The sequence below is a fragment of the Myotis lucifugus genome, unplaced genomic scaffold (assembly GCF_000147115.1).
Source record: "Myotis lucifugus unplaced genomic scaffold, Myoluc2.0 scaffold_89, whole genome shotgun sequence".
In the NCBI taxonomy this organism is placed as follows: Eukaryota; Metazoa; Chordata; class Mammalia; order Chiroptera; family Vespertilionidae; genus Myotis; species Myotis lucifugus.
The window spans coordinates 4457900-4478811 of NW_005871137.1; the positions used below are offsets into that span (position 1 = coordinate 4457900).

Genomic DNA, 20912 nt, shown 5'->3' on the forward strand with positions numbered 1-20912 from the left:
GAGAGGAAGGGAGAGGGAGAGAGAGATAGAAACATCAATGATGAGAGAGAATCATTGATCGGCTGCCTTCTGCACACCCCACACTGGGGATCAAGCCCACAACCTGGGCATGTGGAGTCAGAGACATATATGAAATTGAACTGTGACCTTCTGGTTCATAGATCAATACTCAACTACTGAGCCATGCCGGCCGGGCAAGACTGACTTTTGAATAAGAAAGTAAGGTGAATGAGGACTGTGGTAGTGAAACATTTTTAAATAATTTATCTTTATTGTTGAAAATATTATAGATGTCCATTTCCCCCACTGACTCTTTCTAGCCCACACCCACATTTTTTGAGGAAGAGGGTTCAGAAACACAGGTAGCAAGAGCAAGTACTTCAGGAGCTGCAATGTGTATGGCTGGAGCATATGGTGTGAGGAAGTCACGCAAGGATGAGGCTGGCCACATCAGGATGTGCTTGTTCTGTAATCCATAAAATAATTTGAATTTTATCACAGAGAAAGGGAGGTGCTTTTGATGTTGTTTAAGCAGAGTCAGAAGGTAAAGATGTGCAGAATGTTTTGGTATTAAAAGGGAAAGGTATGTGGGACTTGAGAGAGTGGCACGGGTGGAGGCAGGAAGACCAGTGATGAGGCTCTCGTAACAGTGCAGGGAGAAAATTAGGAAAGCCTAAACTCCTAGGGATTGAGAGAAGAGGAGGAATTCGAAAGGTGTCAGGCAGAATAATAACAGAATGTGGGCTTTAGTGGAGAGAAGGAAGGGAAGTGTTGAGGATGATCCCAGATTTCCAAATCAGACAACTGGGTTGAAGTGCCATTCTGTCCTATGGTACAGGGACTTGGTTTCGAAGGAGGCGGCTGTGAGGTCACTGTTGGATATGTTGAGTGTAACATATCTGGGCTGTGGGACATCCAAGTGGAGACATCTGGTAGGTAGCTAAATATGTGGTTCTAGAACTCCAAACACACATTTGAACTGAACATATATATTTACGAATTGTCAGAAAATGGGAGGTGGTTTCAGCTGAGGGAGAGCAGGAACTAGAATTCTGGAAAATTGGAGAGGGGGGTCAGAGAGTGTCCTTGGTTTCTGACACAGAACCAAGGACAGGAGAATTTCCAAGAGAAGAAAGCTCAACAGTGTTAGAGGTCATGAAAGACGAGGTTCTGTTAGATATAGTGACAAAAAGGTCACTGGAGAGCTTGGTGAGAATAGTGTAAGGCAGAGGTGAGGATAAAGGCCGGGTTGTGAAGACTGGATAGTGTAGGAGAAATGAAGAATGAGAATGTAGGTACATCTCTGGATGTTGCCTGTGAAGGAAAAGCTAGAAATAGGTTGATAACAATGAGAGTCAAGGCCAAGGAAGGGTTGTTGTTCTTGAATGAGAGGGACCTCAGCCAGAAGAGAGCTATGGGTTAAAGTTATAGTCGAGAGAACAAGTGGAACCAGGTTCATATTGAGGCCAGAGAAATTGAGGTTCTGAGCACCTGTGAAGAGATCAATCTAAGAAAGAGGGGGATACCTCTTCCACTGAAATGGAATGGAAGGAGGTCTAATTTGCAGAATGGAACAGGAAATTTCAGGGAATGTTGATGTTTGCCTCCTGGGGGTTAAGGGAGTGAGATAATGGGTTAATGGTTAAAGAAGAGGAGAAATGAGGTAGGAGTTTCCGATTGATGAAGATTTGTGTGGACTGAGGAGAAAACTGATGATAGATACAGAAGGAGAGCTGGGCAGTTGTAATGGATTGAATTCCCCCACCCCCAACCCCCGCACACACCCAATTTTATATGTTGAAACCCTAATTCCCAAGGTGACAGTATTTGGAGGTGGGCCTTTGGCAAGTAAGTAGGTTTAGGTGAGGTCATGAAGGTAGAGTCCCCATGATGGGATTAGTGCCCTCATAAGAAGAGGAAGAGACACCAAAGCTTGCTCTCTCCACCTGGTAAAGACATGGCAAGAAGGTGGCCACATGCAAACAGGAAGAGTGCTCTCGCCAGACACCAGATCTGCTGGCACCCTGATCTTGGACTTCCCAGCCTCCAGTATAATTTTTTTTAAAAATCACACTATTTACCCACTCTGGTATAGAATGGAAAAGAAGGATTTTAGATCCCACTAGGGTGTGAGGTCTTAGATAAAATGAGAGGTGCTTAGGGTCTGGAGAGCTTGTGGAGTCAGAGAGCAAGCAAATGTGAGTAACTGAGAGAACGTGGGAGAGTCCTGTCCTTGGTAGAGACCCTGGGTTTACTATTGTTGTCCACTTTGACTTTTCTTTGAAAAATACCAGCAACATTAATTTACAGCCAATCACTTGCAACAACTTACCATTAAGATTTTACATTACTTTGATTTCTAAGTAAGTTTTGGAAATTTTACTTATTTTAATAGTGTATCCTCATCTAAAACTTAAGGTCTTTAAAAAATTGTATTTCATTTGGTAATTATTTGGTAATAAAAAGGGAGTGTAAAATTTATTTTGTGGGACAAAAGATGAATTGTTTCATTGAATCAAATTTTCAAAAGGAGTGGTACAAACTCTATGAATATATATGAAGACTGGTTGGAACTGCCAATATATGCAGATGTATAAATCTGCCATGGACCTCATCCTCAGAAAATGAGGTGTGATACCTAGTGACTGAGATGTTGTCATTGGGAATGGGCATATACAAAAGGGAAGACATTTAGATTGGTGGACCTCATCGAAACTGATATTCACTCTCCTTGTGCATAGGTACTAAGTTACCTGAGTTAACAGCATTTATAATGGCACTAAATTTAGCAAAATAAAATAATGAAGAGGAGAGAAAGTGCTAGCGTGGTGATTTACAGTGACACACAGCTGAATGCCTAGCTGTGAATGTGTGACCTTGTGATTGCACTTCTGTGTATGTGTCCTGGTTTGCTAATTCTAGGCACCAAGTTTGCTATACTTGTTAATGCTTTTTTCTTTCACTTAGTTCAAAACATCAGTGAAAGGTGTCAGGATGCATCATCACAACTTATCCTCAGTGGCCTCCAAGCTTTTCTGACCTGTAAATTTTCTGAGGACGAGGTCCATGGCAGAAACAATCCAAAGGCAGCAAAGTGGCCCCTGGAGGCAGATGAACAGAATGAATGAAGCACAGTGTTCACTTAGCTGCTCTGAATTCAACCAAGCCCAGAGATAGAAGCACCTGCCCTGAGCTGCAGTCTTAAACCACAAAGAATATTCACTGCCATTAAAGATTTAATTTTTGAAGTTCAAATAGCCTGTCCATCATTGTCAATTCATTTGCACCAAGAGCCCAAGGTAACAGTTGTCATGGTAATGCGGATACTTTGGGGGATTTATCTGCAGACCAGATAAAACAATTCATTTAGATTCAGATTTTTCCTAGTTTTGAAAATCTGTCCCTTACTTTTCTTGTTGGAAAATTGGAGTGAGTTTTCCACTTACAGATTTGTCAAGGACCCGAGTTTACTCATTCCATTCTGACCTGACAATGTAGGCACTGGTTCTCAGTACTGACGGTGCCTTCCTTCCGTCTCTGCCTTCCAGAATGGTCTCTCTGTGGTGGTAGGCAATGACCACGTTCAGCACCCGAGAGGGAAAGAAACAATCTCTGAGACAACTGTTGTAGACCTCCTGGTGCTGATGACTTATAACTATTCAATTTGTGACCCCCAGTAGGGACTAGGCCAGTGATGGCGAACCTATGACACACGTGTCAGAGGTGACACGCGAACTCATTTTTTTGGTTGATCGCTTCTCGGCCTTTTGGCTAAGATCAAGTGCATTTTTTTGGTTGATTTTTCTTTGTTAAATGGCATTTAAATATATAAAATAAATATCAAAAACATAAACCTTTGTTTTACTATGGTTGCAAATATCAAAAAATTTCTATATGTGACACGGCACCAGAGTTAAGTTAGGGTTTTTCAAAATGCTGACATGCCGAGCTCAAAAGGTTCGCCATCACTGGACTAGGCTAACAGTGACACTCAGATCCAGGCAATGTTAAGAGAGGGTCATTGCACCCAGGCTGTTCTTCTACTAGTGTATTCCAGCCAAATGGGATTTACTAGAGTTGATATGGTGGAAACTTTCATTTCTAACATCAGATCTTCTCCCCCCTCCCCTACCTTGCCCCCCATTATGGTGTTAGCTCTGAGAGGGAGATAAGGGCATTTCATAAGCCCACATTATTCAGGTTGACAAGTATGCTAAGCTATGTGACAACAGTATCAATAGGCATTAACTTCAAATATGATGCTTACTAGGGTGCAAGGGAGTCATTGGTTGTTAGAGATGGGAGTAGGATTGGGGGTGGGTCCAAGGGTTAGCTAGGATTTCATAGTTTGGTACCATCATAAATCAGTAAACAATATGAATACTTATCCCTGGCCCAAAGAATATAGGCAGAAGATCTCTCTGAGTTGGAAGAGGTACCATTTTGGAAATTCACACCAAATACTCATCCTAGCTACTGTATAAATACGTATGCCAAGTGCTGGCTATAAAAACAAAAGGTACATCAGTATTTAGATTACTTTCTTTTCCTGTGAAACAAGATCATTCTTAGAAATGAGACTAAGAGATATGGGCAATGCTATGTCACCTGGTAAAATGCTATGTCACAGGGTGAATAAGTTGCTTTATGGATGTAAGGTCAGCGCCACAGAATAAAATGAAAGTTGAGGACATAATGCTCTTCATCATATGCCTAAGGAATTCATTCATGCACCGGCCGAGTCACCTGATACATGTAATATTTAACTGTTGCAGTCTTAGCCCAGTGGCTTCTCATTCTTTTGCCTACTAAAATGGGAGTGGAATTTTCAGAAATGTAGATGGTAGAACCTCTGATGAGCTTGACTTCACAGAGTGTAAGTGGGTTGTAAAAAAGCTCTGCCGGTGATCTGCTCTTCTACCATTGTTGACAGCCCCAACCCCAGATGTCATCTTCATAAGACTTTCCCCTATGTTCATAGCAGTATTATTTACAACTAGAGGCCCGATGCACGAAATTCGTGCAAGAGTAGGCCTCCCTTCCCCTGGCTACTGGCACCAGCTTCCCTCTGGCACCCAGGACCTGGGCTTCTCTCTCAGCCCTGGCTTCGTCCAGAAGGATGTCCGGTCTAATTAGCATATTATGCTTTTATTATTATAGATAGCTAATATTTGGACAACCCAAGTGCCCAGCAATAGATGAATGGATAAAAAAGCTGTGGGACATTTACACAAGGGAATACTATGCAGCTGTGAAAAAAAGAGGGATCTTGTACCCTTTGGGACAGCATGGATGGACCTGAAGAATATTATGCTAAGTAAAATAAGCCAATCTGAGAAAGACAAATATTATATGATCTCACTTATTTGTGGAATCTAATGAACAAAATGAATTGACCAACAAAATAAGATCCAAAGCATGGAGGCATGGAATAGACTGACATACTTCGATGTGGCGATGAGGAGATGAGAAGAGATAAACCAAAGAACTTATATACTCATATACATAGCCATGGACATGGGCAATAGGGTGGTGAAGACCTGGGGTGGGTGGGTAAAAGCTGAGAGGAGAGGGGTAAAGAGGGGGATGGGAGACATCTGTAATACTATCAACAATAAAAAATATATAGAATAAAAAAAGGGCTTTCCACAAAAAGAGGAAACAAGAGCATAACAGTCTCTGTTCTTTAGCTATGGAAATTCCTCACTCAGAGCCAGTAGATTTTCAATTTTTATGAAAAAGTGCAGTGATATATTCACATCTATATGTTCATTAACAAATAATGCAAATTAAAGTAGCAGTGAGATGCCACTTTTTGCATATCAAATTAACAGATTTTAAAAATTAGACCTTTAGGTCTCCCTTTGCCCTATTTCTCGTGATAGGGCTAAGAATTAGAACTTCACATCAAACTGTAGGAATATAAATTGGTAAAATCTTTCGTGCAGCATTTAGCAATGCGATCAAGCGACTTAAAATGTTCCTACACTTGACCCAAGAATATCTAGGAGTCTAGCCTAAGAAAATAATCTGAATTGCAGACTACACATAATATAATTCCAGCATTTTTTATGAGAGTAAAACAATGGGAACTGCAGATTATATTTATATGATGAAATATGTAATAATATTTATGAGTTTTGGTAATGTGAGAAAATGCTTGTGTTATTGAGAGATCACAAAAGTTTACTTAAAGCATGTGAAACAAAATGTGTATAGAGAAAGACATCAAAGTATTACCAGTAATCATACAGTTTAAAAGTTAGTTTACAGCCCTGGCCTGTGTGGCTAAGTGGTTAGACTGTCAGCTGCACACCAAAGGGTTGTGGGTTGGGAGTTCGATTCCCAATCAAGGGCACATACCTGGGTTGCAGGTTCAATTCTCTGCTCTGGTCAGGGCCTGTGTGGGAGACAAAATTGATGTGTCTCTCTCACATCAATGTTTTGCTCTCTCTCTTCCTCAACTCCCTCTCTTCCACTCTCTCTAAAAATCAATGGAAAAAATATCCTCAGGTGAGGATTAACAAAAAATAAATGAATAAAAGTTGGTTTAAAATGGTTTACAGTTGTTTATATGGAAAATAATTAATAAATAATACAAGAATAAATTCTGTTTCACATACTCACAACTGTAAATCTACTTTTGCCCCACTCTATTTCAGTAGCTTTTTATTCTCGTCTTTGTACTTTTCTGAATTTGTCAAGTTTTCTACACTACACTTTTTAAAAAATTTATTTTTATATTTAGAAAAATAAATATATTCATTGGAAATGTTTTTAAAATTTTTGTGGAAGAATTGGCAGTAGAAGTTATCATTATAGATAGTTGACCTGTGAAGAGTTGTGGAAAATTTCAGTAGATTAGAAAAATGCTTAAGTTGGTTTCAACCATAAGAAGCAGCAGGAAGCTGGATCGTAAACACATACATGTTTGGGAGAAAGTGTAATGAGTGGATGAAATAAGTATAAAGTGAGAAAGATATAAAGTAGAGATGGCAGTAGACAAGTAGATGGAGGATGAATATAATGAAAAATATATTTTATTCTTTCATTGTTTCAGAATTGTGTTATGTTAGGAAACTTTCCCATGATTTCTAACCCTTCAGATCTTTCTGGTGGTCTTATGTTCATCAAGTATATGGTTTAAATGAAGTAGACAGCCAACAAGAGCTGAATGTGAAAGAAAATCACATTGGCTTTGAAACGAGCTCATTCATCTTTTCTCCTACTGGACCTTTTATTTTTCTCCCAAAACTTTCAGTAGTTGATTTGCTTAATTGAAGATAGGATAATGATTTCCAAAGTGTCTGTGTTGGTCTTACTATTCTAGTAGATAATCTTTTAATTTTTAATGTTTTTTATATTTTACTTTTTTTTTAGAGAGAGAGAGAATGGAAGGCAGAGAGGAGGGGAAGGAAGAGAGAGAGAGAGAAGAGAAAGAAAGAGAGAGAGAGAGAAGAGAGATAGAAAGAAAGAGAGAGAGAGAGAAGAGAGATACATTGATTGGTTGCCTCCCTCACATGCCCTAACCTCGGCCAGGATCCAGCCTGCAACAGTAGTACTTGCCCTTGACCTGCAATTGAACCTGCCACCCTTTGGCTTGAGGGCCAACACCCTAACCACTGAGCAAACCAGGGAGGGCTAGATAATCTTTTTAAAAAGTAAGTCTATCTTAGTTGAGGCCCACAGGCTATCTGCCTGACATTGTCTTTTAGTTCAAAGCTTTGATGGAAAGCTTTACAAGCACTTGATATGGAAAACCTCAGAATTTCTTCTAAAATTAGGTAAATCTGAACATTTACTGGTAATATTCCTTTTCCTAATGCCTGAAAGCAGTGTGTTTGAATGTCCCCCTTTTTCTGTAATGGACTATTTGTGTGTGCTATATCTCTTTCATTGTGTGTACACACATCCAAATTATGTTAAGAAGTTGTTTCATATTCTTATGATCCATAGGTTTCCATGCACAGAGGATCTAGGGAACATTAGGATTTGACTTTATTTCCAGGCTGAGACGTTATTAGTTTACGATCTTGTAGTGTTTTATATGTATTTAGAGCTAATTTGATGTTGAAAGAGTAACTTAGAGGGACTTTAGAAATAATTTGTTTTAAACAACTGTTTTTGAAAATCGTGATACTGTTGCCTTTCCCAATTAAAAGAAAATAGATTTGTAATGTGCACAAGAGCAAAGGATCAAGTAGTATTTATAGCTTCCCCTGCTACACAAGGCTCAGAAATGCAGTGAGTTTGAGGTTCTGTAAGGCACATGACACCTAAATATTTATTTTAATATTGGTATTTTAATTTTCAATCTATCTTTCTTAAATATTTGAGAAGTCACTTTTGTTATTAAGAGAAATGTGTGTGTGTGTGTGTGTGTGTGTTACCAAAGTCTCTATGCTTTGTTTATGCATATGGATTTATGAGACATACCAGCAGATATAAGAGATTATTGATAATTTTTTTACATTCTTCTCTATTTTCCATCAGTACTAATGTACAGCATTTATATCATTTGTCCCCAAGGGTATGCTATTTTTTTTTATGGAGATGGTTGCTATTTTCCTTGAATATTTGATGCAAGAATCACTTCTGAGAATTAGAATTTAGATCAAGTAACTCAGCCTGTTTCTGTTTGTGCCTCTTGGGGAAAAGGCTTTGGACTTAGTGCTCCAACTAATTTTCCATCCAGTGCTGAAAAGGAAATGACCAAACAGATTGGGAATTAAGAGAAATTGTATATTGAAAATCCAAATAATCATGAGCAAATCATTACAGACTTTGCTAAAAGATGGTGAATATTTTTCTTTTTGTAATGGTCTACTTTAATTAAAAAACTGAGTAGTCTTGAAAATTTTCTTTGAATGCGTTTGGGCTTTGAAAATATGGTATAAAAATTGACAATTTATAGTGTGTTTAGCTTACCAACACTTTGTTTTTGTACCAATTTTTGATTTCAGAAAATAAACAGGCTTATTGAGGCTTAACATTTACTTAACAAAGTTCTGATTTTATTTGGGATGAAGAGAGTAGGGTGGGGATTTGCTATAACTGACCACCATCTTGATTTTGTGAGCTTTTTGTGAAAGAACAATAAGAAGTGACAAACCAGTGACGTGCACTTTTCTGAGCCCAGTGCCTACCTCTGAACATATTTTTCTGGTTGCCTTGTTCCTGCTCTAATGAACTCTATGTATTAACTATTTTTGCAGCTGGTATTAGTTAGCATAAGCTGCTTCAACAAAGAGATCCCCAAGTAAAGATGCCTAAATAAGATGGGAGTGTCTTTCTCTTTCACCTACAGGAGAACATTCTAGAACAGAAGAGTAGACTTCTCTACAAGTCATTTACCCACTCAAGTTTCCTTAACCTAATTACTCTTCATCATTCATATGTATGGTGGAAATTGGTTCATTAGCACCACATCCAGAGGAATAGGTAAGGGAGTATGTGGTGGGCAATCAGTATTCTTTCAAGGATGTGATGTGTAAGTTAGAAACATTACTTTCACTCACATTCTTTTGGAAAGAACAGGGTCACTAGCTGCAAGGGAGGCTGTGAAATGTATTTCCTAGTCAGAGACTCATATTCTTTGTTAAAATTGGACATTGAATAGGTTTATGGCTAAAATAAGGGAATGGAGAATGGATATTAGGGCTTTTAGTCATCTCAGCCACATAGAATAATAGAGATGTCAAAGCTCAGCAGTGTGTGCTCTAGCTGGTTTGGCTCAGTGGATAGAGCATCAGCCTGCAGACTAAGGATCCCAGGTTTGATTCTGACCAAGGGCACATGCCCAGGTTGTGGACTTGATCCCCAGTAGGGGGTGTGCAGGAGGCAGCTGATCAATGATTCTCATCATTGATGTTTCTCTCTCTCTTTCTCTCTCTCTCTTCCTTTCTGAAATCAATAAAAAATATATATTAAAGCTCAGCAGTGTGCACTGTAACCACCATTCTATCATTACTGCTCACTAAGTTGTAGAAATGGACAACTATCCTACTCAAGTCTAACAATGCTTTAAAAAGCTCTAGATCAGCGGTTCTCAACCTGTGGGTCACGACACCTTTGGCGGTCGAGCGACCCTTTCACAGGGGTCGCCTAAGACCATCCTGCATATCAGATATTTACATTACGATTCATAACGGTAGCAACATTACAGTTATGAAGTAGCAACGAAAATAATTTTATGGTTGGGTCACAACATGAGGAACTGTATTTAAAGGGCCAGAAGGTTGAGAACCACTGCTCTAGATCTACTTGTAGATGGGATCTAGAATGAGTATTGCTACTTTAAGCTCAGTATTTTGGAGGAAGTCAGATTCCTCTACTCCCCTGTTGAGGTCCTAGCATGTCTGGTGCCTAAGGCTGCATGAGTTATGATAGAACTTGACAGAACTTGAGACACATGATCCACTCAGTGCTATGTTGTATTATGGAGCTCATCTATATCATGCTAGCTTATTTGGCTTTTCCCAATGCAATTATTGAACTTCTGTTTTCTATTTATTGTGATAGCCACTGGGTTAGAAAGGGGTATGTTAACAAGATAAGAGAGAGTTCCTGGCCTAGAAGTGTACATAGTTTGGCACTCTTTTCCAAAGGGAAATAGGTATTTCTCCCCAAATACACTCTGAGGCAATGAAGTTTTGGGAAACATCCCATAACTGAAATGCTACCATCCACTCATCATCTAGCAGTATTTCCTCTGCCCATAGATTTTACGCCAAGAAAAGCCTCTACCACTGACTCCAGTCCAGTTCACACCTGAGTTCCTGATAATCCTTTCCATTTTGTGGTTTGTTTTCTAAATCCACAGCAGGCCTAAAATTGACCTCACAGATTTCTGGCTCATCCCCTTCCTTGTTGACTCCCTGTATGATCTCAGACACCTACTAGAGTAGATTGCATGGACTATGATGGGTAATGTCATCAGGGCTCAAAATAATAGTGTTGTTGTCTTTTTTTTCCTCTATGTTTGTCTTTTAGTTCCTGCAACCAGTACTTAGTAAAGATTTTCTATGGAATGGAGCCTTTGGTGTATAAAGCTGAGTAAGACTTGATTCTTGCTTTAGTTGTTTATCTCATAGTGGAAGAAACAGGTCTATTGGACAAATTACACTATTATGTGGTGGACTCATGAGTAAAGAAGTAAAGGAAAATAAGGTGCTATGGGAGTATAGAAGAAGGAGTGTCTAATGTTTGAGGGAGTTCAGGAAGGTCTTGGTGACATTTACATTGGACCTTAAAGAAGGAAGAAATTCACCAAATAGAAAAAGTTGAGGCGGGGCATGGCAGCGTGGAGGTGGCCTCCTAGAGAGAGCATTGTGTGCAAAGGTTTGAAGGTATGAAAAGTCATGGGGTCTTTTCTCCATCACACACACAAAAGAGAAGAATCCATCACACATTATAAATTGTGTTTTTTTTGCAAGAGAGGCATTGTTAAAACAAAACATTTTTAATTTGTAAGAAACTGAATCTGAACAGGACCACTCTCTCTTAGTCAGGGCATGAAGACAATTTGGTGAGGACCCTCTTGGGATATTCATGTCCTGGTTTTCTTAGCTCTAAAATAATCCACATTTCATTTGGGGAATATTTTTGTTGTTATTGTTAGTCACTGCCCTGTTTGGCAGCCCCAGTGCAAAGGTAGCCAAGGAGTGCTGGGCCGTTGTGAGTTATTTGCATATTTATTGAAAGCTGTCTATATACAAGGCACTGTGCTAGGCAGTGGGAATATAATAGTGATTCCTCTTTCCATAGAACTCACATTCTAGAAACAGATACTAATTCACCAATCTCACTAGTGTGTGTTTATGGGGTGGAGGGAAGTGTCAGGTTCAAGCAAAGGGCTCAGAAGAGACAGAGTTCAGTGATGGGAAGGAGTGTGATGTGTCCAAGAAGGCCAGGCTGGCTGTAGGGGAGAAGGTGACAGGACAAAGATGCAAAATGAGAGATGCAACTGTTCTGTCACTACCATTTATACTTCTTAATCCCTTCACCCATCTCCCTAACCCACTCCCATCAGGCAGCCATCAAAATGTTCTCTGAATCGCGGGTGGGGGGAGGTAGGAGAGGGTAAAGGGGGATTAATGTGATGGAAGGGGACTTGACTTTGGGTGGTGAACACACAATACAATATACAGATGATGTATTATAGAATTGTACACCTGAAACCTACATAATTTTATTAACCAATCTCATCCCAATAAATTCAATAAAAATATTCTCTGTCTCAATGAATCTGTTTCTGTTCTGCTTGTTTGTTTATTTGTAAATTTCAAATATAAGTGAAATCATCTGGCATTTGTCTTTGTTTGACTTATTTCACTCAACACAACAAATATAGCATAGGGAATATAGTCAGTAATAACTGCATGAGGTATCAGATGGGTACTGGATTTATTGGGGTGGTCACTTCATAAGTTATGTAAATGTCTAGCCACAGGGTTGTACACCTGAAATGAATATAATATTGTAGGTCAACTGTAATTGGGAAATAAAAAATCACTTAGAAAGAAAAAACACCCAAACTAACAAAAAAGGAAGAGATACGAGAAGAGAAACGTTGAAACTGTGGCTAGACCATGTTAAAGATTTGGGTCTTTATCGTAAGAGCAATGGGAAAGCCTTCAAAGATGTCAGATGGGAGCCGACACCTTCACGTTTTTGTTTGGAGGTGGTATTAGGGACTCAGTAAGCATTTATGGATGTTTATTAGGTGACCTAATGCATCTGTCTGTAAACTGTGTGATCAAATCAAAGAGGAAAACTCCCCCTAGGAAGGAAAAACATGAATTTCTACCTAAAAGCAGTAGCAAAATAGAATTTGACAAATTTTACATAAAAAACAAACTGAGCTGTTTACTCTTTGCAGCAAATTGGGAATCCTAGGAAGTGGTTTGCCCAAGGCCATGTAGTAAATTGGTGGCTGACTCATTTCTGCCCTGGTCATGAGTGAAACCCGTCCCTTCCTCCCCCCTTTCCTGCTCCTCACCCCTGCTGAGGCTTTGCAGAAAAAAGAACCAAATTTCTCTCCAACTCTCATAGGAGCTTCTCACAGTTGAGCGCTTTGATTGCAGCCATCTCTTGGGTTCAGTTTCTGTCTTAGGGACATCCAGTATTGCTACCGCACCACCCCTCAGTCAGCTTCCAGGCGCATGCAGTCATGTCTTGGTGATCTTCGAGTCCCCAGCCTCTAAAATAGTGCAGAGCAGTCGGCAATTGAAAGCTGTAATTGTTAAATTAGTGCTGAATGATGTGTAGGCAGCAGGGCGGAGATCAGCTGGACCAGCCTCCTCAGTTCATTTTGGAAAAGAGTGGAAAATAAAGTTGTATAGCATTAATGAAAATTGTGGCTAGATGGAATGTTTTTGCCAAGAGATTGGCCTTTTTTAAAAAAACACAAAAAAAACCAAATTTCAAAAATCTAGAGATTACTGAGTAATCTGTCAATCACGGGGAGGGATCTGTCATTTTCTGGCAAGTTGAATAGGCCATGGGAATTTTTTTGCCTTATCTACGCTCACTCTTTTATGAATTATGAAGTAATATTTTTTCCTGGAGCCATCAAGAATAGCAGGGAGGTGGGGGAGCTAGTCCATATATTCATTCTTCTTTTGAATGCTTCTTTATCCCTGTCCATGTTTCTCTCTGTCTTTCTCACTCTCCTCTCGCCTCCTTGGTAAGAACCAATAGTAGCATGTGTTATAGGATTTTCATGGGGACATTTTCTTGGCAATGGTTTGTGGCAGGTTGGAGCAGTTCAGGAGTGGCTGGTGGGGTGAGGAGTTCAGAATTGTAGTTTGGAAAAAAAAATAGAAAATTGTAGTTTGACAAGAGACCAGGCCATTGGGAAGGCCAGTGGGAGGTTGGGGGTGGGGACCCAGGGCACACAGGGTTCAGTGGGGTGGCCTAAGGGTAGAGGTGTTGTCAGGCCATGGTCGCCTGGGCTTGCACGCCAGCTTCAGCATAAGGAGTAATCAGCCTGGTCAGATGAAGCGGGTAGGCGACCGGGAGGAGGCTGGCACGGAGCTAAGTAGGGCAACAGGAGGCAGGATGCTGGTCTCAGCTCTGCTAGCTGAGACTGGGTCCCAGGTGGGGATTGAGAGGACCAGGCCAATATCAGGGGCAAGTACTAGGAATCTACCCCAAAGGCAAAAGGTACCAGGGCTTCAGGCCAGACCCAAAGATAAGAAGCAACTGATGCTGTGCAGCATTGAGCTTGTGCCAGGCACCGTTCTGAGCACGTTCTTTTATCAAGGCTTTTCATCTGCACAATAATCTTGGGCTAGTCCTCATTTTATAAATAAGGAAATGAAGGCAGGGTCGCTTGCCAAGGGTTATCCAGCTGGAAAGTGACACAACAGGGATTTGTGGGCAGTCTGGCTCCAGATCCCCTGCTCTTAACCACCCTGCTGCATAGTATTCCTGTTACACTGCCCCAGGAATACCATTCACACAAATTGCAGTGTGTGTGGGTCCTTGGAGCTGGGTGATGTAGGCGGTCCTGATTCCATAGTACTTCCCTTTAAAAAGTGCTGATTCTTCTCTCTGCTTTCTAAGTACCAGGAAATTTCTATGTACATTTCATTTATTAACTCATTGCTTCCAGAGCTAATATTATTTCCATGTTACAGATGAGGCCCAGAGAGAATCAAGGACAGGCCTGCCTAGCTAGTGAGGTTTAAATTCCAACTCCGAGGACTACTAAAAGGGGAATCAATTGTCTGTAGTGCTTTGTTCTGTTTTGTTTTCATTCCTTTGTCTGCCCTGCCGCGGGCGCAGCAGGAAGGAAGCAGGTTACAATATCCATGCTTTCTAGAGGCAAAGGAGTGAGTGGATTAGCTCTTACAGAGCCAAAGAGGGAGAAAATAATGTAGCACACTGTGGTCACTTCACAAAATTCAAACAATAACAAAAAGCAAAGTAGTGCCCATAGCTGAATTGGCAAGTAGAGGCTTTGGGCTTGTGTTCTAATTCATAGAGCCAATGAGAGTCCAAACCCGATCCCTTTTGTTTCTTCCCTGACCTCTCAGAGTCCTACTGTAGAACATAGAACTACACTGGCCTAGAAGAGTTACATTCAGGAAAAACCTGGGTGGAAAATTGGATAGCAACATTTCTTTTAGCTTCCAAGTCTATACCGGTTGTCTTGATCATGGCTGTCTAAAACTCAGAGCTCACTCTTGGCTTTTCTCTTCCTCTTCTCCCCCTTTCCAAACAAATAGAAAAAAGATAGGCTTGTCCTTTACATTCCACTGTCAATCCCACGTGTTGGCTGTACCATAAAACCCAGCCAGGTAAGGGAGAGGAACTCCATGTCCTTAGGTTTGAAACCAACAAAAACTAACTCAAAGTAACGTTCCACTGAGATACAGAAGAGAGCTTTCCTGATTTGTTGAGAACCATACCATTTCCTCTGCTGAACTGAGCTCAGTTGAGGCATTTGTCAACTTGCAAGAACAACCTCCCCACCAGAAATCATGTGGAATTTATGACAGAATCATACAGGCCATCCCCTGTCATAGGTCTTGTTTGACTTTGCACTGTTGATCATCATGAGAGATGGCTTGGAAGGAAGTGGGTGAGAAGCGTAGTCATCAAGCAGTTTCGAAATGGGAGGCAGCCTTTTCGGGGCTATGTGTGATTTTGGAGGCTCATCAGGCATGAGAGACGGGGTTAGTGGCAAACACCAACACACAGTGAGCAATAAGGTGTTCACCTTATTGTTCTCATTGTAACCTCAGGTAGGCGAAGTGGGCCATCCTCTCAACCAATTACTTAACTGGAGGACTCTTAGAAGTCAAAGTAAGAGGCTGCCAGTCCCCTGGTTACTTTTCACCTCTTGCTGCAGTTAAGTATGATACTCCTGAAAGTGGGCCCTTGGAACTTAGACCTGCTGGAATCCCAAGGCCCTTTGTCCCAAAGCTGGTGGCTTGTGATCTGAAACAGGCCCAGAAAGCTCCCAGGGCCTCTCACTACTTCTCGGCCAGCTCTTAGTTCAGAGAATCTTAGGACCGAGATGGTCAAGTCCAATATCCTCCTGGAGTTTTGAGTTCATTTTTCTAGGAACTCCTCAGAGTTCCACTGGGGAATCCAGTGTGAGTCTCTCACTAGGGTTCCTCTGGGATCAGCCTGAGTAAGGATTTGAAATCTTTAGGTGACTTGCAGGTGCAGTGCTTATTCTGTGTAGATCCAAACCCTAGGGACAGACTCCTCAATCTGTGAGTTGATTTTCAGTTATCAGCTTGTGGGTGACCAAATGACTTGTGATTAGACAATTTTTAGAATGAAAGGAGTGGTTTTAAAAAAGTTTTTTACCCACCAAAGTGACTTTCTCCTGTTTTACCAAATTCCTCCTGGGAACAGGTCCACTGCTCCTCCTCCCTTATCTTGAAAACCCCATCAAGAAGGGAGTGGGAAGGAACACTCAACTGTAGAAAATTATGGCTTTGAATACAGCAATGTAACCATTCTGGGTATTAAAATGAGGGCTGGATTAGGTAACTCTGGGGTTCTCCTGCCTCTGACAATTTGTGATTCTGAGTCCAGCATTTTTCTAAGCTTCTGGGGAGCAGGTAGAGCCAGCCCGCCCCTGCTTCACATCTGTTCTTAGTGCTTGAGGGGTTGGATGTAGGGCTGCAGGGAGTAACCACAGGCTGCAGTGCTTGATCAAGTACCTTCTTCCTGACATCCCACCCTGAGTCAGACTCGCTTACTACATGCATTAGTCTATCACAAAATGAGCCCTATTCTTTAACAACTTCCTTTTAGACCCTCGCATTAGCTGTAGGGAACACTTTGAGGCAGGGAAATTCAGGAGAGGACTTGAGTCATGGACAGTTTTCCCAGTAGGGAGCAGTTTCTCTCATCTGGGTGAATTATGGAAGTGGACAGCCTCTCTCCCCCACCCTAATTTAGATTTCTATTTAAAGATACTCAGGAAATATCTATACTCTCAATTAAGGCAGTAAAGAAATGATATAGAGACAATCTAAGGAGAAAAAAGACCTTCTTGCCTCAATTTTCTGTAGATTCTGGCTAAAATATCACAAGGTTATATAGTTAGAGAGTTAATTAAAATGACAGAATCAGATACAGGGATTTGAACTTACAAATCCTTTGGCCCAGTCCTCTTGGTTTATGGAGGGGAGAGTTGAGGATCAACCTGGTAGGTGACTTGCTCCAGGACACACAGTTGTTAACAGGTAGAGCTGGCACTGGGCTTTCTTCTGTGGTGTCCTGCCTATTGTACCCATTCTCTTCTGCCATTCTCCCTCTGTGTAGGCACAGATGGCATCCTCTATGAACCCTACCATTTGGGGGTTCTGAAGAACGGATGAGTCCCCTTGCCATTGTTTATATTTGAAAGTGACTAAGTACGAGTGCCGTTCCCACGGTGTACAACTGTGATCGAAAGACATTACTAGTCAGTGCAGACCTGGAAGACCTGTGCTCTACTCAACAGTTGTAGCTCAGGTATGGCTTTTTGTGACTCAGGTTTGTTTCTTTAAGAGTGAGGCTTTTCAGATATAGCGGCTGGGAGGACAGGCCTCATTTTCTAGGTCCAGGGCCAGCCAGCTACTCCTGTGCTGAGCTCCCATGAACGACAGCCAAAGCCTTCCAGCTGACAAAGCAGGGTTGTCGTTGATAAGTGTTTATGTTGCACTTTGGATTTGCAAAGTTCTTTCTCTGAGTTACATCTAACCTCAATTTGGCAGGTGAAGAAACTAAAGTCCTTAATGTGGTGATTGGTCCAGAGTCATCCGACCAATCAGTGGTGAAGCTGATTCTGCACTCAGAGCCTCTGAGTTTCTGGGTCATTGCTTACCCCAATCAGTCATTCAGCTGTTCTAGATTGTGTTCTTTGCCCCTCACCAACTTCTTTTTGCCAAATGTTGCTGGCTTTTTCTAGAGCAGTGGTTCTCAACCTTGGCTGCACATTAGAATCACCTGGGAATCTTTTTGAAATCCTGATTTCTGGGCCTCATCCTCCGGAAATTCTGTTTCTTTGTAACTAATGTTGTGGCCCCACCCCATAACAAAGAAACAGAACTTCCGGAGGATGAGGCCCAGAAATCAGGATTTCAAAAAGATTCCCAGGTGATTCTAATGTGCAGCCAAGGTTGAGAACCACTGTTCTAGAGTGAGCTCTAGAGCTCTCCTGTTTCAAAGCCACAGTACCTTATTGGTTGACCAGAAAGCTTGAAGTATGTATGTGAGCTCTAGTGTGGGACCTGTCCTGGATCAAACTTGGCTTCGGTGTGGTGGGAGTGGAGGAAGGGAGGAGAACTTCTCTGTTTGGGTTTTGGGGGAAAGATCAATGCTGTTTGAGGAGGATTAAAGGACTAAACATTGGAAAGAGGATGAAAGACTTACGCTAAAATATTGGCTGTTACTTAAAGATGGTTAAAAAAAATTAAACTAAAGAGACATTAAAATTTTTGCATCTAAATAAAGACTTTTGAGAGCTTTTGGCTTCTTTTTTCAAACTTCACTGGTTGGCTTACAGAGATATTTTCTTGCCAGTGAGGCAGAGAATATTGAAAACTTTCAGTGAGAATATTGAAAACTTTTACAGTTGAAAGTCCCACAAGAAATCTTACCATCTGTTTATCCTTTTTTTTTTTTACCTTGTTGCTTTTTTAAAAATTTTAAGTGATTTATTGCCCGTTTGACTGAAATTGCATCTGTTAAGTACAGATGTTGCATGGAGATTAGTATCTGTTTGCCTGTCTTTACACAATATTCTCTGGAAATAAAATCTCTCCTTTGCTCCCCTACCTCCCTCCAATTGTGAATTTAATTAAGAAGATGAGCAGTTGTGTTCAGAGTACCCAATAGTCCGCCTTTCCAAACATTCCACGCAGCCTTTTCGATATTGACAAGTGTGCGTTGCAGAGCCACACAGTGCAGGCGAAACAGGAAGCAGCTCTTTGCTGGGGAGGATGCTCCAGTCACCCTCCACTCTCCCAGGGAACGCTCTTCAGCTGACTGAAGCAGGCGAGCCGAGCCAATCAGAGGCCGCTTTCCTAGCTCAGTCACCAGTCTGTGGTTGAGGAAGGGTTTTGCTTTTCTATGCTCTGTATTGGGAAGGCAGATAAAATGCCAGGTCTGAACTGCCTCTGGGGATAAGCTCACCCCGTGTGATGTGAATGAATAGCATCTTGCCTGGTGAAGCCACAGGAATTGATAAGGCAGGCGCAGTCCTTCACCCAGGCCTTTTCTATCTTTTAGCTCTAGCTGTGGCTTCTGTGGCAGTTTTGTTTTTGCCTTGAAAGAGGTGCTCTGGATTAGCAGACCTCCATGTATGACAATTTGTACCTGCATGGCATTGAAGACTCGGAGGCTGTAAGTATTTTCATAGATAGCTGATTCCCTCTCCCCTCCTCTCCCTCCTCCCACTGAACTCCCCCCTCCCCCATTTCTTAGGCAACGCAGGGAACATGGAGCTGAAAGCTCACATCTTTCGGGTTCTTGCTGGCCGCGCTGTCAATGTTCTCTGTATAGTTTAGAGTTGACGGAAATGATTCTTCATTATATAATTTCTTCTCAGGCAGAAAAGAAGTTAGGGCGATAGCAAAGGCATCTAAGAGTGTACGCTGTTTGGATTTGTATATTTCTTGGTCCACGTCTGATCTCACCAGGGGTAACTGCTCCTTGTAGACGGGCTTAAACTCTGCGGAAAGTGCCTCTGTTTTCCAATAGCAGGGTTCATAGGAAAGGCTCATTCATTATGTCATCCACATTGTTTATTGAGCAAGCATGAATGGAAGTTCCTCAGCGGTAGCTGTATTGTGTGCTTTCTGGCCAAACAAGTGGTGCAGATCTGCTGCTTCTTTGTTAAGGAAATCAGATGCAAGGTTGGAGTCGTACAACACCCAGCGCGGAGGCAGAGGGTAGTGTTCCTGTGCTCTACCCTGGAAGACCCACGGATGCTCACGTGTGTTTTGGCTTAGAAAACTGGGCTCCTTTCCCTCCACAGGTCAGGCTCATGCAACCTATTAAAATCAGGAGGGAAATGCTTTTCTGAAATCCCTAAAATCATACCATCAGAATGCTAGCTTTTGAATGTAGGATAAAGCTGATTACTGAGTATTTCTTTCACTGTTGCTAGTGGCCGTTGTTTATTTTTAATCAATTATATAGAAAGCTGGCCCCGTGAAATGATTCCAGGTGGCTAATGGGACCTGCTCTGGGGAGTCTGGATTGTAACTGAGTGCAGTGCCGTGCATGTTGCTACCTTTGAGACAGGGATGTGTTATATAAGGTTCTCGGGCTCAACCACCAAATAAACAGATTATAACAACAACAACAAAAAACTCCTGTGATATACGTCAATGCAGACGTATGTGTCAAATGTTGTGCAACCCATGAAAGATGGCAATTCTCTGTTCTGATGAGGCATTCCATGTTTCCTGCCTGTCTGCGTGTTAGCTCTAACTCTAACTCTGTTTCTGCAAAGTCTCTCTGCGTGTTGCCCAACGTGCTTGTCAATGAGCAGGCTGTCAGTTTACTGCAAGGGACCATGGCCTGAAGCAGCGGTGGCTGAAATAGACAAGGTCCACCCTTGTGGGCGGGTGGGAGAATGGAAAACGCAACTCCAGGAGTTTAGGGAGCCAGCTTCCCTGGCCGTGTTCTTCAGGAGGCCTGATGATTCCTCATGCCCCTTCTTTCCACACCGAGTTATGACACAGGTGATGTCTTGCTGAACTATAACTTTTTATTTTAGACCATTGCGCGCTGCATTGCACTTAAGTGGATTGGTTGGAGTTCTTTTAGAATAGCTGGTTATTTTAGAAGCCAGCTGCTATGAGCAGAGTCGGCTAGGAACTAAAGTATCCAGCACCTCATTCTCCAGGACTGTGTGAATTTCCGATGCACTGGTTCAGAGGGGAGCCATTATA

At 41.6% G+C, this 20912-nt stretch overlaps 1 protein-coding gene across 4 annotated transcripts in view; it reads left to right on the forward strand.

Annotated features, from left to right (window-relative positions):
- Nucleotides 1-20912, forward strand: part of CACNB4 (calcium voltage-gated channel auxiliary subunit beta 4) — a 225773-nt gene that overhangs the window by 90825 nt on the left and 114036 nt on the right. The window contains exon 1 of one of the 4 annotated variants that reach the window (XM_006091281.3): nucleotides 19071-19356. The exons of the other annotated variants lie outside the window; for them this stretch is intronic. Coding sequence (XP_006091343.1) covers nucleotides 19312-19356 — 45 coding nt within the window. The 5' untranslated portion in view covers nucleotides 19071-19311. Of the gene's footprint in view, nucleotides 1-19070; nucleotides 19357-20912 lie in introns of those variants that run through there. 4 annotated transcript variants of the gene reach the window in all.